Below are 15,212 nucleotides of genomic sequence, written 5' to 3'. Positions count from 1 at the left end.
ACTAGCCAACATAGGTGAATACTATTAACTAGCCACAATAGGTAACTACTATTAACTAGCCAAGATAGGTAACTACTATTAACTAGCCACCATAGGTAACTACTATTAACTAGCCAAGATAGGTAACTACTATTAACTAGCCACCATAGGTAACTACTATTAACTAGCCAAGATAGGTAACTACTATTAACTAGCCAAGATAGGTAACGACTACTAACTAGCCAAGATAGGTAACTACTATTAACTAGCCAAGATAGGTAACGACTACTAACTAGCCAAGATAGGTAACTACTATTAACTAGCCAAGATAGGTAACTACTATTAACTAGCCAAGATAGGTAACTACTATTAACTAGCCAAGATAGGTAACGACTACTAACTAGCCAAGATAGGTAACTACTATTAAATAGCCAATATAGGTGACTACTATTAACTAGCCAAGATAGGTAACTACTATTAACTATCCAAGATATGTAACTACTATTAACTAGCCAAGATATGTAACTACTATTAACTAGTCAAGATAGGTAACTACTACTAACTAGCCACCATAGGTAACTACTATTAACTAGCCAAGGTAGGTAACTACTATTAACTAGCCAAGATATGTAACTACTATTAACTAGCCAAGATATGTAACTACTATTAACTAGTCAATATAGGTAACGACTACTAACTAGCCACCATAGGTAACTACTATTAACTAGCCAAGGTAGGTAACTACTATTAACTAGCCAACATAGGTGAATACTATTAACTAGCCACAATAGGTAACTACTATTAACTAGCCAAGATAGGTAACTACTATTAACTAGCCACCATAGGTAACTACTATTAACTAGCCAAGATAGGTAACTACTATTAACTAGCCACCATAGGTAACTACTATTAACTAGCCAATATAGGTAACTACTATTAACTAGCCACCATAGGTAACTACTATTAACTAGCCAATATAGGTAACGACTGCTAATTAAACAAGATAGGTGACTACTACTAACTAACCAAGATAGGTAACTACTATTAACTAGCCAAGATAGATACCTACTATTATTAACTAGCCAAGATAGGTAACTATTATTAACTAAACAAAACAATAACAACTACTATTAACAAACCAAGATAGGTAACTACTACTCTACTCTACAGTCATGGTAACTACTATTAACAAACCAAGAAAGGTAACTACTAACTAACTATCTAACTAACTACCTAAGTAGGTAAATACTTTTAACTACCCAATATAGGTAACTACTACTAACTCAATTAGGTAACTACTATTAACTAAACAAGATATGTAGCTACTCTTAACTAACCAATATATGTAACTATTGCTAACTAAACAAGGTAGGTAACTACTATTAACTAGCCAAGATAGGTACAGTGTTTGCTCAACTTAAAGTTTTGCGGGACTTAGAGGTAATTTGTGGTTTAGTACGGTACCCTGCATCACTACTTCATTACTCCAGACCACCACAAGGGGGAATTAGAGCACTGATTATGCTTTTAGGTCCCAAGGCGCTAATGTGTCTCTAACTGACAATGACTGGGCGACATAAAGCAAATAGAAACTGATAATTGACAATTCAAAATTGAATTTCAAAGAACTGAATGATGAGGATGAAGAAGGTGATTGAATTTAGAACAATAGTGTAAGAATTGCTATTCCTCTGTCCTGCACGCTCACACCCGGAAAAATACACTTATTGTTGTGTAGATGGGTGAGAGAAAAAAATATATTTAATCCATTTTAAATTCAGGCTGTAACACAATAAATTGTGCAAGAGGCAAAGGGGTCTGAACACTTTCTGAAGGTGCTGTAACTAGCTACAGGAAACAAAGATGATGGGTAACTAACTAAACAACAACTTATTTACAATGAGTAACTTCTGTACACTGTAAATCCATCCTTATCAACCCTGGTCATAGATGTTTAGGTTTGTTGTTCCATCTCAACACCATTGTGTCCTGTAGCTAAGGTTGAGCAGGTGAAGTTTGATGTGATGGAGCTTCATGCTCGTCCTGAACTGGCAGCACAGCAACGCATGGTGGACGACGCCTCTGGACAGGTTCAGGTGAGACACACTCATGCCCACACCAAGGCTATTATTTGTTATCTTTTAATTTGGGCAAAAATCTAATATTGTTTTCAATTGAGTTTAATCTTTTGGGGGATTTCAAGCAACTAAATATATGAAGTAAGTGCTGCCAGGAGAGGGCGAAGTTTCAAACATAAATGATTAGGTAGCTAACTTGATTCTCCTTACATGTACTACTAATGTTAAAATGTTAAAACACATTGGACTGCTGTTAAAGTTGTTTGAACTATATGTTTAAACTATACAACCCAAATGTCTCCTGGCCTCCCACACGTGCTATCTGTCCGAACATTAAAACTGAAACTAAATCATTTAAAAACCAAATAGAAATATTTTTATACGACTAAAACTAAATAAAAACTAACAAATCAGGTCTGAAAACTAACTGAAACTAAACGGAACTTCAAATAAGTGATCCTGCCAGCCGAGTTTGAGGAGCTATTTGGCCTATCAAGCTAGCAAGGTTTTCTTGAGAACGCAGCCCGCGATGCGGTTAGCCATTGTGGCTGGGATCACGGATTGTCCCTGGTTTATGGCTGTTTAGATCACTGCTGTTTGTTGTTTTCAATCTTCCCTGTGACCTGCCCTGTCTGGAACTGCGAGGAGTAACAGTGTAAACTACGTTGCTACCCTGACAAAGACCAAAGCCAGCAGGAGTACGGTTAAGTTCCTGAGTTCAAGGACAAGGCAGCTGTTCTGGAAAGAGCCAAGAACTTGAGAGGAACGTACAGTACCAGTCAAAGGTTTGGACACGCCTACTCATTCAAGGAATTTCATTTATTTTTACTATTTTCTACATTGTAGAATAATAGTGAAGACATAAAAACTCATGTAGTAAACCAAAAAGTGTTTAACAGATCAAAATATATTTTAGATTTTTCAAAGTAGCCACCCTTCGCCTTGTTGACAGCTTTGCACACTCTTGGCATTCTCTCAACCAGCTTCATGAGGAATGCTTTTCTTGAATGAGTTCCTACATATGCTGAGCACTTGTTGGCTGCTTTTCTTTCACCCTGCTTTCAAAATCATCCAAAACCATTTCAATTGGGTTGAGGATGGGTAATTGTGGAGGCCAGGTCATCTGATGCAGCACTTCATCACTCTCCTTGGTCCAATAGCCCTTACACAACTTGGAGGTGTGTTATGGGTCATTGTCTTGTTGAAAAACAAATTATAGTCCCACTAAGCGTAAACCAGATGGGATGGCGTATTGCTGCAGAATACTGTGGTAGCCATGCTGGTAAAGTGTGCCTTGAATTCTAAATAAATCACTGACAGTGTCACCAGCAGAGCACCACCACACCTCCTCCTCCATGCTTCACGGTGGGAACCACACATGCGGAAAGCATGCGTTCACCTACTCTGTGTCTCACAAAAACACAGAGGTTGGAACCAACAATCTCAAATTTGGATTCATCAGACCAAAGGACAGATTTCCACCAGTCTAATGTCCATTGCTCGTCTTTCTTGTCCCAAGCAAGTCTCTTCTTATTATTGGTGTCCTTCAATAGTGGTTTCTTTGCAGCAATTCAACCATGAAGGCCTGATTCACACAGTCTCCTCTGAACAGTTGATGTTGAGATGTGTCTGTTACTTGAACTCTGTGAATGTCACGCCCTGACCATAGTTTGCTTTGTATGTTTATATGTTTTGTTTGGTCAGGGTGTGATCTGAGTGGGCATTCTATGTTGTATGTCTGGTTTGTCTGTTTCTGTGTTTGGCCTGATATGGTTCTCAATCAGAGACAGGTGTTTTGCGTTGTCTCTGATTGGGAACCATATTTAGGTAGCCTGTTTTGTCATTGTGGGTTGTGGGTGATTGTCTATGTGTAGTGTTTGTGTCAGCACGATTGGTATTTAGCTTCACGGTTGTTTCTTTGTTGTTTTTGTAGTGTTCAGTTTTTTCCATTAAAATGACGAACACTTACCACGCTGCGTATTGGTCCTCCGATCCTTCAAACTTCTCCTCCTCGGACGAGGAGGAAGACGACAGCCGTGACAGTGAAGGATTTATTTGAGCTGCAATCTGATGTACAGTTAACTCTAATGAACTTATCCTCCACAGCAGAGGAAACTCTGGGTCTTCCTCTCCTGTGGTGGTCATCATGAGAGACAGATTCATCATAGCGCTTGATGATAAAAGTTCTTGAAATGTTGCGTATTGACTGACCTTCATGTCTTAAAGTAATCATGGACTGTCGTTTCTCTTTGCTTATTTGAGCTGTTCCTGCCATAATATGGACTTGGTCTTTTACCAAATAGGGCTATTTTCTGTATACCACCCCTACCTTGTCACAACACAACTGATTGGCTCAAACACATTAAGAAGGAAAGAAATTAAATGAACTTTAGAAAAAGGCACATCAGTTAATTGAAATGCATTCCAGGTGACTGCCTCATGAAGCTGGTTGAGAGAATGCCAAGAGTGTGCAAAGCTGTCATCATGACAAAGGGTGGCTATTTGAAGAATCTCAAATATAAAATATATTTTGATTTGTTTAACACTTTTTTGTTTACTACATGATTCCATATGTGTTAATTTATAGATTGGCAGTCTTCACTAGTATTGTATAATGTAGAAAATACAAAAAAATCAAGAAAAACCCTTGAATGAGTAGGTGTGTCAACACTTTTGACTGGTAATGTACATCTTCCTCAACGAGGACTATCCTGAAGCTGTGCGCCAGAAGAGGAAAGATCTGATCCCAGCCATAAAAGCTGCCAGAGCGCGTGGAGACATTTCTTACATGACAGGCTCATTGTCCACCCTCCCTCCCAGAAGCCTGGAAGGGATGAGAGAGCTAAGCCTATGGGTTCGTAGCTTGAACCCCACAGCACACACACACAGACACACACACACACCAACTGATTAATGGACTGCTGAATGTACAGTTTTTCTCTTTCTTTTCCATATTATGTCTATCTCTGATAAGCTACTCAGGAAAGGGCTGAAAATATCCCATATTAATATATGTAGCCTGAGAAATAAGGTTCATGAAATCAATAACTTGCTAACATCAGATAACATTCATATATTAGCCATTTCTGAGACTCACTTAGATAATTAATTTGATGATACATCAGTAGCAATACAAGGACATAACATCTATAGAAGAGACAGAAATGCTTATGGGGGAGGTGTTGCTGTATATATTCAGAGCCATATCCCTGTAATGCTTATGGGGGAGGTGTTGCTGTATATATTCAGAGCCATATCCCTGTAATGCTTATGGGGGAGGTGTTGCTGTATATATTCAGAGCCATATCCCTGTAATGCTTATGGGGGAGGTGTTGCTGTATATATTCAGAGCCATATCTTATGGGGGAGGTGTTGCTGTATATATTCAGAGCCATATCCCTGTAATGCTTATGGGGGAGGTGTTGCTGTATATATTCAGAGCCATATCCCTGTAATGCTTATGGGGGAGGTGTTGCTGTATATATTCAGAGCCATATCCCTGTAATGCTTATGGGGGAGGTGTTGCTGTATATATTCAGAGCCATATCCCTGTAATGCTTATGGGGGAGGTGTTACTGTATATATTCAGAGCCATATCCCTGTAATGCTTATGGGGGAGGTGTTGCTGTATATATTCAGAGCCATATCCCTGTAATGCTTATGGGGGAGGTGTTGCTGTATATATTCAGAGCCATATCCCTGTAATGCTTATGGGGGAGGTGTTGCTGTATATATTCAGAGCCATATCCCTGTAATGCTTATGGGGGAGGTGTTGCTGTATATATTCAGAGCCATATCCCTGTAATGCTTATGGGGGAGGTGTGGCTGTATATATTCAGAGCCATATCCCTGTAATGCTTATGGGGGAGGTGTTGCTGTATATATTCAGAGCCATATTCCTGTAATGCTTATGGGGGAGGTGTTGCTGTATATATTCAGAGCCATATCCCTGTAATGCTTATGGGGGAGGTGTTGCTGTATATATTCAGAGCCATATCCCTGTAATGCTTATGGGGGAGGTGTTGCTGTATATATTCAGAGCCATATCCCTGTAATGCTTATGGGGGAGGTGTTGCTGTATATATTCAGAGCCATATCCCTGTAATGCTTATGGGGGAGGTGTTGCTGTATATATTCAGAGCCATATCCCTGTAATGCTTATGGGGGAGGTGTTGCTGTATATATTCAGAGCCATATCCCTGTAATGCTTATGGGGGAGGTGTTGCTGTATATATTCAGAGCCATATCCCTGTAATGCTTATGGGGGAGGTGTTGCTGTATATATTCAGAGCCATATCCCTGTAATGCTTATGGGGGAGGTGTTGCTGTATATATTCAGAGCCATATCCCTGTAATGCTTAGAGAAGATCTTATGTTAAGTGTTATTGAAGTGTTGTGGTTGCAGGTTCACTTGGCACATCTAAAGCCTTTTATTTTGGGGTGTTGCTATAGGCCACCAAGTGCTAACAGTCAGTATCTAAATAATATGTGTGAAATGCTTGATAGTGTATGTGATGTAAACAGAGAGGTCTACTTTCTTGGGGACTTGAATGTTGACTGGTTTTAATCAAGCTGTCCACTCAAGAGGAAGCTTCTCACTGTATCCAGTGCCTGCAATCTGGTTCAGATTATTAATCAACCTACCAGGGTGTTTAACAAGAGGAAGCTTCTCACTGTAACCAGTGCCTGCAATCTGGTTCAGGTTATTAATCAACCTACCAGGGTGTTTACAAACATTACAGGAACAAGATCATCCACGTGTATTGATCACATCTTTACTAATACTGTAGAACTTTGTTCTGAAGATGTATCCGTACCCATTGGATGCAGTGATCACAAAATAGTGGCAATATCCAGGAAAGACAAAGTTCCAACAGCTGGGCCTAAAATAGTGTATACGATTTTGCTCTTATGGCTCTTATGGCGATGATGTTAAAAATATTTGTTGGTCTGATGTGATTAATAAGGAGCATCCAGACACTGAACTTGATTAATTTACGAAATTGCTTCTTGCAATTATTGATGAATGTGCATCTGTTAAGAAACTGACTGTTAGAACTGTTAAGGCTCCATGGATTGATGAGGAATTTAAAAACGGTATGGTTGAAAGAGATGGGGCAAAAGGAGTGGCTGATAAGTCTGGCTGCACATCTGACTGGTTGACTTACTGCAAATTGAGAAATTGTGTGACTAAACTCAACAAAAATGAGAAGAAACTGTATTATGAAGCCAAGATCAATGATATAAAGAATGATGTGAAAAAACCGTGGAGTACTTTAAATGAAATTATGGTCAGAAAGACATTCAACTCCATCTTTCATCGAATCAGATAATTATTCATCTCAAAACCATTTGATGTTGCCAATTATTTTAATGATTATTTCACAGTCAAAGTGGACAAACTTAGGCAGGAAATGCCCACAACAAACAATGAGTCATCATATTCATGCGTAAAAAAACAAGTAATGAAAGAAAAGCATTGTAATGTTGAATTTTGTCAACTTAGTGTGGTAGAGGTGGAAAAAGTATTGTTATCGATCAATAATGACAAACTTCCTGGCATTGACAACTTAGATGGAAAGCTACTGAGGATGGTAGCTGACTCTATAGCCAATCCTATCTGTCATATCTTTAATCTGAGCCTAGAGGAAAGTCTTTGTCCTCAGGCCTGGAGGGAAGCCAAAGTAATTCCTCTACCCAAGAGTGGTGAAGCGGCCTTTACTGGTTCTAACAGCAGACCTACAAAGTGTGGTGTACTGCAGGGTAGTTCTCTAGGCCTACTACTATTTTATATTTTTACAAATGACCTGACACTTGCATTAAACAAAGCATGTGTGTCCATGTATGCTGATGACTCAACCATATATGCATCAGCAACCACAGCTAATGAAGTCACTGAAAACCTTAACAAAGAGTTGCAGTCTGTTTTGGAATGGGTGGCCAGTAACAAACTGGTCCTGAACATCTCTAAAACTAAGAACATTGTATTTGGTAGAAATCATTCCCTAAGTTCTAGACCTCAGCTGTTGAACAAGTTTAGGAGACTAAATTAATTGGTGTCACCTTAGATTGTAAACTTTCATGGTCAAAATATATAGATTCAATGGTTGTAAAGATAGGGAGAGGTCTGTCTGTTGTAAATAGATTGTTTTTACACCACTCTCCACAAAGCAAGTCCTGCAGGCTCTAGTTTTGTCTCATCTTGATTATGTCCAGTCGTGTGGTCGAGTGCTGCAAAGAAAGATCTAGTTAAGCTGCAGCTGGCCCAGAACAGAGCGGCACGTCTTGCTCTTCATTGTAATCAGAGGGCTGATATAAATACTATGCATGTCAGTCTCTCTTGGCTAAGAGTTGAGGAGAGACTGACTGCATCACTTCTTCTTTTTATAAGAAACATTCATGTGTTAAATACAAAATTGTTTGCAAAGTCAACTTACACACAGCTCTGACACACACTTATCCCACCAGACATGCCACCAGGGGTCTTTTCACAGTCCCCAAATCCAGAACAAATTCAAGAAAAACGTACAGTATTATATAGAGCCCTTATTGCATGGAACTTCCTTCCATCTCATATTGCTCAAATAAACAGCAGACCTGGTTTAAAACAGGTAAAGCAACACCTCACGGCACAACGCCTCTCCCCCATTTGACCTAGATAGTTTGTATGCATTGATATGTAGACTACGTGTGCCTTTTTTAAATGTATGTAGTTCTGTCCTTGAGCTGCTCTTGTCTATTAATGTTCTGTATTATGTCATGTTTCATGTTCTGTGTGGATCGCCAGGAAGAGTAGCTGTTGCTTTTGCAACACCTAACGGGGATCCAAATAAAATACCAAACACCTACTCCCACAATTACTTACTTAAACTTGCAATGGTCTTTGTCCAGATCTGGCGTATAGAGAACCTGGAGTTGAGAGAGCTCCACCCCAGCTCGTTCGGTCAGTTCTACGGAGGAGACTGTTACCTGGTGCTCTACACCTACAAGAGAGCTAACAAGCTGCAGTACATACTCTACATGTGGCAGGTAAGACATACTCTACATGTGGCAGGTAAGACATACTCTACATGTGGCAGGTAAGACATACTCTACATGTGGCAGGTAAGACATACTCTACATGTGGCAGGTAAGACATACTCTACATGTGGCAGGTAAGACATACTCTACATGTGGCAGGTAAGACATACTCTACATGTGGCAGGTAAGACACTGACAACAGGTTCTGACCATGTCTTCTTCAGTCTATATATAATGCCTTGATTTCCAGCATTATAGTGTTGGTCAACGTTGATAGTCTGTGCTCCTGAGACTAGCCAGTGTATAGTTAATGAATCACTAGGAGATGAGACTAGTCAGTGACTAGTTAATTAATCACTAGGAGATGAGACTAGTCAGTGTATAGTTAATTAAACACTAGGAGATGAGACTAGTCAGTGACTAGTTAATTAATCACTAGGAGATAAGACTAGTCAGTGTATAGTTAATTAATCACTAGGAGATGAGACTAGTCAGTGACTAGTTAATTAATCACTAGGAGATGAGACTAGTCAGTGACTAGTTAATGAATCACTAGGAGATAAGACTAGTCAGTGTATAGTTAATTAATCACTAGGAGATAAGACTAGTCAGTGTATAGTTAATTAATCACTAGGAGATGAGACTAGTCAGTGACTAGTTAATTAATCACTAGGAGATGAGACTAGTCAGTGACTAGTTAATGAATCACTAGGAGATAAGACTAGTCAGTGTATAGTTAATTAATCACTAGGAGATGAGACTAGTCAGTGACTAGTTAATTAAACACTAGGAGATAAGACTAGTCAGTGTATAGTTAATTAAACACTAGGAGATGAGACTAGTCAGTGACTAGTTAATTAATCACTAGGAGATGAGACTAGTCAGTGTATCGTTTATTAATCACTAGAAGATGAGACTAGTCAGTTTATAGTTCAATTACCTGTGTGTTGTGCTGGGTGTGTGTGACTGACGTGTGTCTTGGTTTTACGGTGCAGGGTCGCCATGCTACTCAGGATGAGATCACATCGTCTGCCTATCAGGCCGTTGCCATGGACAACAAGTACAGCGGAGTGCCGGTCCAAGTCAGGGTGGTCATGGGAAAAGAGCCGCGTCACTTCCTGGCCATCTTTAAAGGAAAACTCATCATCTTTGAGGTGCGATCATCTTTCTTCTGGTGACATGGTCCTTCATCTGAAAGAGATTTTTGAGTGACATTTCAGTGACATTTCCCTTTCCTTGAGTTTTGTCTGAAGGTCCATGGTGACAGAATCCACAATAATCCATGATTTACTTCTGTCACCAGCCTGAAGTTAGCATGTTAGCGTCACTAGGTTCCATCAGTGGTTCCAGGAGAAGCGATGTTAGCATGTTAGCGTCACTAGGTTTCATCAGTGGTTCCAGGAGAAGCGATGTTAGCATGTTAGCATCACTAGGTTTCATCAGTGGTTCCAGGAGAAGCGATGTTAGCATGTTAGCGTCACTAGGTTTCATCAGTGGTTCCAGGAGAAGCGATGTTAGCATGTTAGCGTCACTAGGTTTTATCAGTGGTTCCAGGAGAAGCGATGTTAGCATGTTAGCGTCACTAGGTTTCATCAGTGGTTCCAGGAGAAGCGATGTTAGCATGTTAGCGTCACTAGGTTTCATCAGTGGTTCCAGGAGAAGCGATGTTAGCATGTTAGCGTCACTAGGTTTTATCAGTGGTTCCAGGAGAAGCGATGTTAGCATGTTAGCGTCACTAGGTTTCATCAGTGGTTCCAGGAGAAGCGATGTTAGCATGTTAGCGTCACTAGGTTTCATCAGTGGTTCCAGGAGAAGCGATGTTAGCATGTTAGCGTCACTAGGTTTCATCAGTGGTTCCAGGAGAAGCGATGTTAGCATGTTAGCGTCACTAGGTTTCATCAGTGGTTCCAGGAGAAGCGATGTTAGCATGTTAGCGTCACTAGGTTTCATCAGTGGTTCCAGGAGAAGCGATGTTAGCATGTTAGCGTCACTAGGTTTCATCAGTGGTTCCAGGAGAAGCGATGTTAGCATGTTAGCGTCACTAGGTTTCATCAGTGGTTCCAGGAGAAGCGATGTTAGCATGTTAGCGTCACTAGGTTTCATCAGTGGTTCCAGGAGAAGCGATGTTAGCATGTTAGCGTCACTAGGTTTCATCAGTGGTTCCAGGAGAAGCGATGTTAGCATGTTAGCGTCACTAGGTTTCATCAGTGGTTCCAGGAGAAGCGATGTTAGCATGTTAGCGTCACTAGGTTTCATCAGTGGTTCCAGGAGAAACGATGTTAGCATGTTAGCGTCACTAGGTTTCATCAGTGGTTCCAGGAGAAGCGATGTTAGCATGTTAGCGTCACTAGGTTTCATCAGTGGTTCCAGGAGAAGCGATGTTAGCATGTTAGCGTCACTAGGTTTCATCAGTGGTTCCAGGAGAAGCGATGTTAGCATGTTAGCGTCACTAGGTTTCATCAGTGGTTCCAGGAGAAGCGATGTTAGCATGTTAGCGTCACTAGGTTTCATCAGTGGTTCCAGGAGAAGCGATGTTAGCAAAGCTGCACTGCAAGCTGAAACTTCATAAAAAACGACAGAAGCAAATCATGGATTATTGTGGATTCTGTCGCCATGGACCTTCAGACAAATCTCAAGGAAAGGGAAATGTCACTCAAATTTAGATTTTGGATGAACTATCCCTTTAAGATGATTGTTTTGTTTGTGTGTGTGTGTGTGTGTGTGTGTGTGTGTGTGTGTGTGTGTGTGTGTGTGTGTGTGTGTGTGTGTGTGTGTGTGTGTGTGTGTGTGTGCAGGGGGGTACAGGCAGAGCGGGGGTGACTAACCCAGGCCCAGGAGCCAGACTGTTCCAGGTTCGAGGGACTCATGAGATGAACACCAGGGCTACTGAGGTCCCAGCCCGCTCCTCATCACTCAACACCAACGATGTGTTCCTGCTAAAAACTGACCACACGATTTACCTGTGGTACGGCAAGGTACTACACTGTTACCTGTGGTACGGCAAGATACTACACTGTTACCTATTGTACGGCAAGGTGCTACACTGTTACCTGTGGTACGGCAAGATACTACACTGTTACCTATTGTACGGCAAGGTGCTACACTGTTACCTGTGGTACGGCAAGGTACTACACTGTTACCTGTGGTACGGAAAGGTACTACACTGTTACCTGTGGTACGGCAAGATACTACACTGTTACCTATTGTACGGCAAGGTGCTACACTGTTACCTGTGGTACGGCAAGGTACTACACTGTTACCTGTGGTACGGAAAATTACTACACTGTTACCTGTTGTACGGCAAGGTACTACACTGTTACCTGTGGTACGGAAAGGTACTACACTGTTACCTGTTGTACGGCAAGGTACTACACTGTTACCTGTGGTACGGCAAGGTACTACACTGTTACCTATTGTACGGCAAGGTACTACACTGTTACCTGTGGTACGGCAAGGTACTACACTGTTACCTGTGGTACGGCAAGGTACTACACTGTTACCTGTGGTACGGAAAGGTCAGACATGGTTATCTGTGGTATTTCAAGGTACTATACTGTTACCCGTGGTACGGCAAGGTACTATGTTTGACAGGGATTATATAACGGAAGGGTCTAATCCTGAATGCTAATATGTTAAAACCGCAATCCAGCTGGTGTCTATTCCACAAGTTACCACCGGATAAATCTATGACGTTAAAAAGCCTATTCACTCTGATCCATCTGACTACGCAATCCATCAGCCCAGCCAGGCAATTTATAAACTTGATCTCCACTATAAAAAGCATCTAGACATTATCTCATATTTCTTATTTAGACACAGGAGGCAGATGGTTACAGTCTTAGTTGTTTATTTATATCCAAAAGGAGTAGGCAAGAGAATGGTCGTGGACAGGCAAAAGGTCAAAACCAGTTCAGAGGTACAGAATGGCAGGCAAGCTAGAGGTGAGGGCAGGGCAGACAGAATGGTCAGGCTAGCTCGAGGTCAGGGCAGCGCAGACAGAATGGTCAGGCAGGCTCGAGGTCAGGGCAGGGCAGACAGAATGGTCAGGCAGGCTCGAGGTCAGGGCAGCGCAGACAGAATGGTCAGGCAGGCTCGAGGTCAGGGCAGGGCAGACAGAATGGTCAGGCAGGCTCGAGGTCAGGGCAGGGCAGACAGAATGGTCAGGCAGGCTCGAGGTCAGGGCAGGGCAGACAGAATGGTCAGGCAGGCTCGAAGGTCAGGGCAGGGCAGACAGAATGGTCAGGCAGGCTCGAGGTCAGGGCAGGGCAGACAGAATGGTCAGGCAGGCTCGAGGTCAGGGCAGGGCAGACAGAATGGTCAGGCAGGCTCGAGGTCAGGGCAGGGCAGACAGAATGGTCAGGCAGGCAGGAATGGAGTCCAGAAAAACAGGCCAAGGTCAAAACCGGGAGGACTAGTAAGAGAATAGAAAAGCAGGAGCACGTGAAAAACACGCTGGTTGACTTGAACGTACAAGACGAACTGACACAGAGAGACAGGAAACACAGGGATAAATACACCAGGGAAAATTAGAGACATCTGGAGGGGGCGGACACAGTCACAAGGTCAGGTGAAACAGATCACGGCGTGACAGGAGATTTGAATAAATCGACATTTGCAACATAGTTTCAATATTCAACGTCGATCTCCAGCTCTTCCATAGTAATGAACGTGTCAGGAGTTGGGACGAGACAAACAGGCAGGCAGCGTTTCTCAGCCAGTCGAACTCATGAATCAGCTGGCATCATTTATACAAGGAAATGGCAATCGAAAACAGGAAAACCAAAATGAAGGGCTGCTAGTTTGCAGTCTTTCCAACTTCAGTTTGAAGCGATCGTGTTTGCTGTGTTGTTGGCTAGCTCCTCTGAACAACAGTGTCCTGACGAGAGAACACATTTTCTACGCCAGGCGAACTCGCTCCTTATTAGCGCACTGTTATGGATGTGTCCAAATACATGTCCCTAGAAAACAGCTTAAACAAGTGCAAATGCGGCAACTTTGCTGTTATTCTGGTTGCACTTTTTGACGTGACCGTAAGTTAGCCGTAGTTGGCTAGCTAGCAAGCAAGGGATAAGAACGTTGCCAGCCAGTATGGCAATGGAACATTTAGACCGAACGACTGGGTCGCGTCCACAGATACAGAACAAAAAGGCCGAACGACTGGGTCTCGTCTTTAGTAACCAAACCGATAGAACGAACAACAAGCCAGCTTGGGTAGCAACCCTAGATTTGTATCGGGACTATATATTGTGGAAGGATTAAAGTGTGAATAAATTCATCAAAATAATGTTTTTAATACAAATATGCCAATCATTATTTGAATATGTTGTTCACCCGTTGTATAAAAATGAAAATGCCCTTGAAGCCGGCGTTTGGAGGATATATTGGCACTGTTTTCCAGTCCTCGACTTTGTCTCGGTCCTAACAACACCCGTGCCAATATATCCTCCAAACAACGGCTTCTCGGGCATTATCACTTAAAGAGCAGAGGAGGGATCAGTTTTCATGTATCTGTATTGTGTGTGACATATGCCTGTATGTGTTGTGTCTCAGGGTTGTAGTGGCGATGAGAGAGAGATGGCGAAGGCTGTGGCAGACGTTCTGTCCAGGCAGGATAAACAGGTTGTTATGGAGGGACAGGAGCCTGCTGAGTTCTGGGTGGCTCTGGGAGGGAAGGCCCCCTACACCTGCGACAAGAGGTACACACACACTGCTGATACGGTACACACACACTGCTGACACGGTATACACAGACTGATGACACGGTACACACACACTGATGACACGGTACACACAGACTGATGACACGGTACACACAGACTGATGATAATATAACTAGAATGATACTAGACCTAGGATGATACTATAAGGTCACTTTAACTCTACCTACATGTACGTATTAGCTCAATTACCTCGACTAACCGGTGACCCCGCACATTGACTCTGTACTGGTACCCACTTTATTCTCACTGATGCTATTGTTATTTTACTGTTACTTTTATTTTCTTATTTTTTTGACTTATCTATTTTTTACTTCACACGTTTTTCTTCAGAACTTCTCATTGTTGGTTAAGGGCTTGTAAGTCAGCATTTCACTGTAAGGTCTTCGGCGCATGTGACAAATACAATTTGATTTGA

The 15,212-nt window shown here is 41.8% G+C and overlaps 1 protein-coding gene across 1 annotated transcript; it reads left to right on the top strand.

Moving 5' to 3' along the window:
- Positions 1 to 1,717: 1,717 nt before the first annotated feature.
- On the top strand, positions 1,718 to 14,773 carry LOC120040601 (villin-1-like; the record flags this gene model as incomplete). Its single annotated transcript, XM_038985688.1, has 6 exons — positions 1,718 to 1,721; positions 1,975 to 2,075; positions 8,949 to 9,086; positions 10,073 to 10,231; positions 11,873 to 12,052; positions 14,628 to 14,773. Coding segments are annotated over exons 1-6 (728 nt in total), but the record flags the coding sequence as incomplete, so codon positions are not given.
- Between the last annotated feature and the right edge of the window lie 439 nt (positions 14,774 to 15,212).

Source organism: Salvelinus namaycush, unplaced genomic scaffold (assembly GCF_016432855.1).
Source record: "Salvelinus namaycush isolate Seneca unplaced genomic scaffold, SaNama_1.0 Scaffold3664, whole genome shotgun sequence".
In the NCBI taxonomy this organism is placed as follows: Eukaryota; Metazoa; Chordata; class Actinopteri; order Salmoniformes; family Salmonidae; genus Salvelinus; species Salvelinus namaycush.
This window is presented reverse-complemented; position numbering and strand designations above follow the sequence as displayed.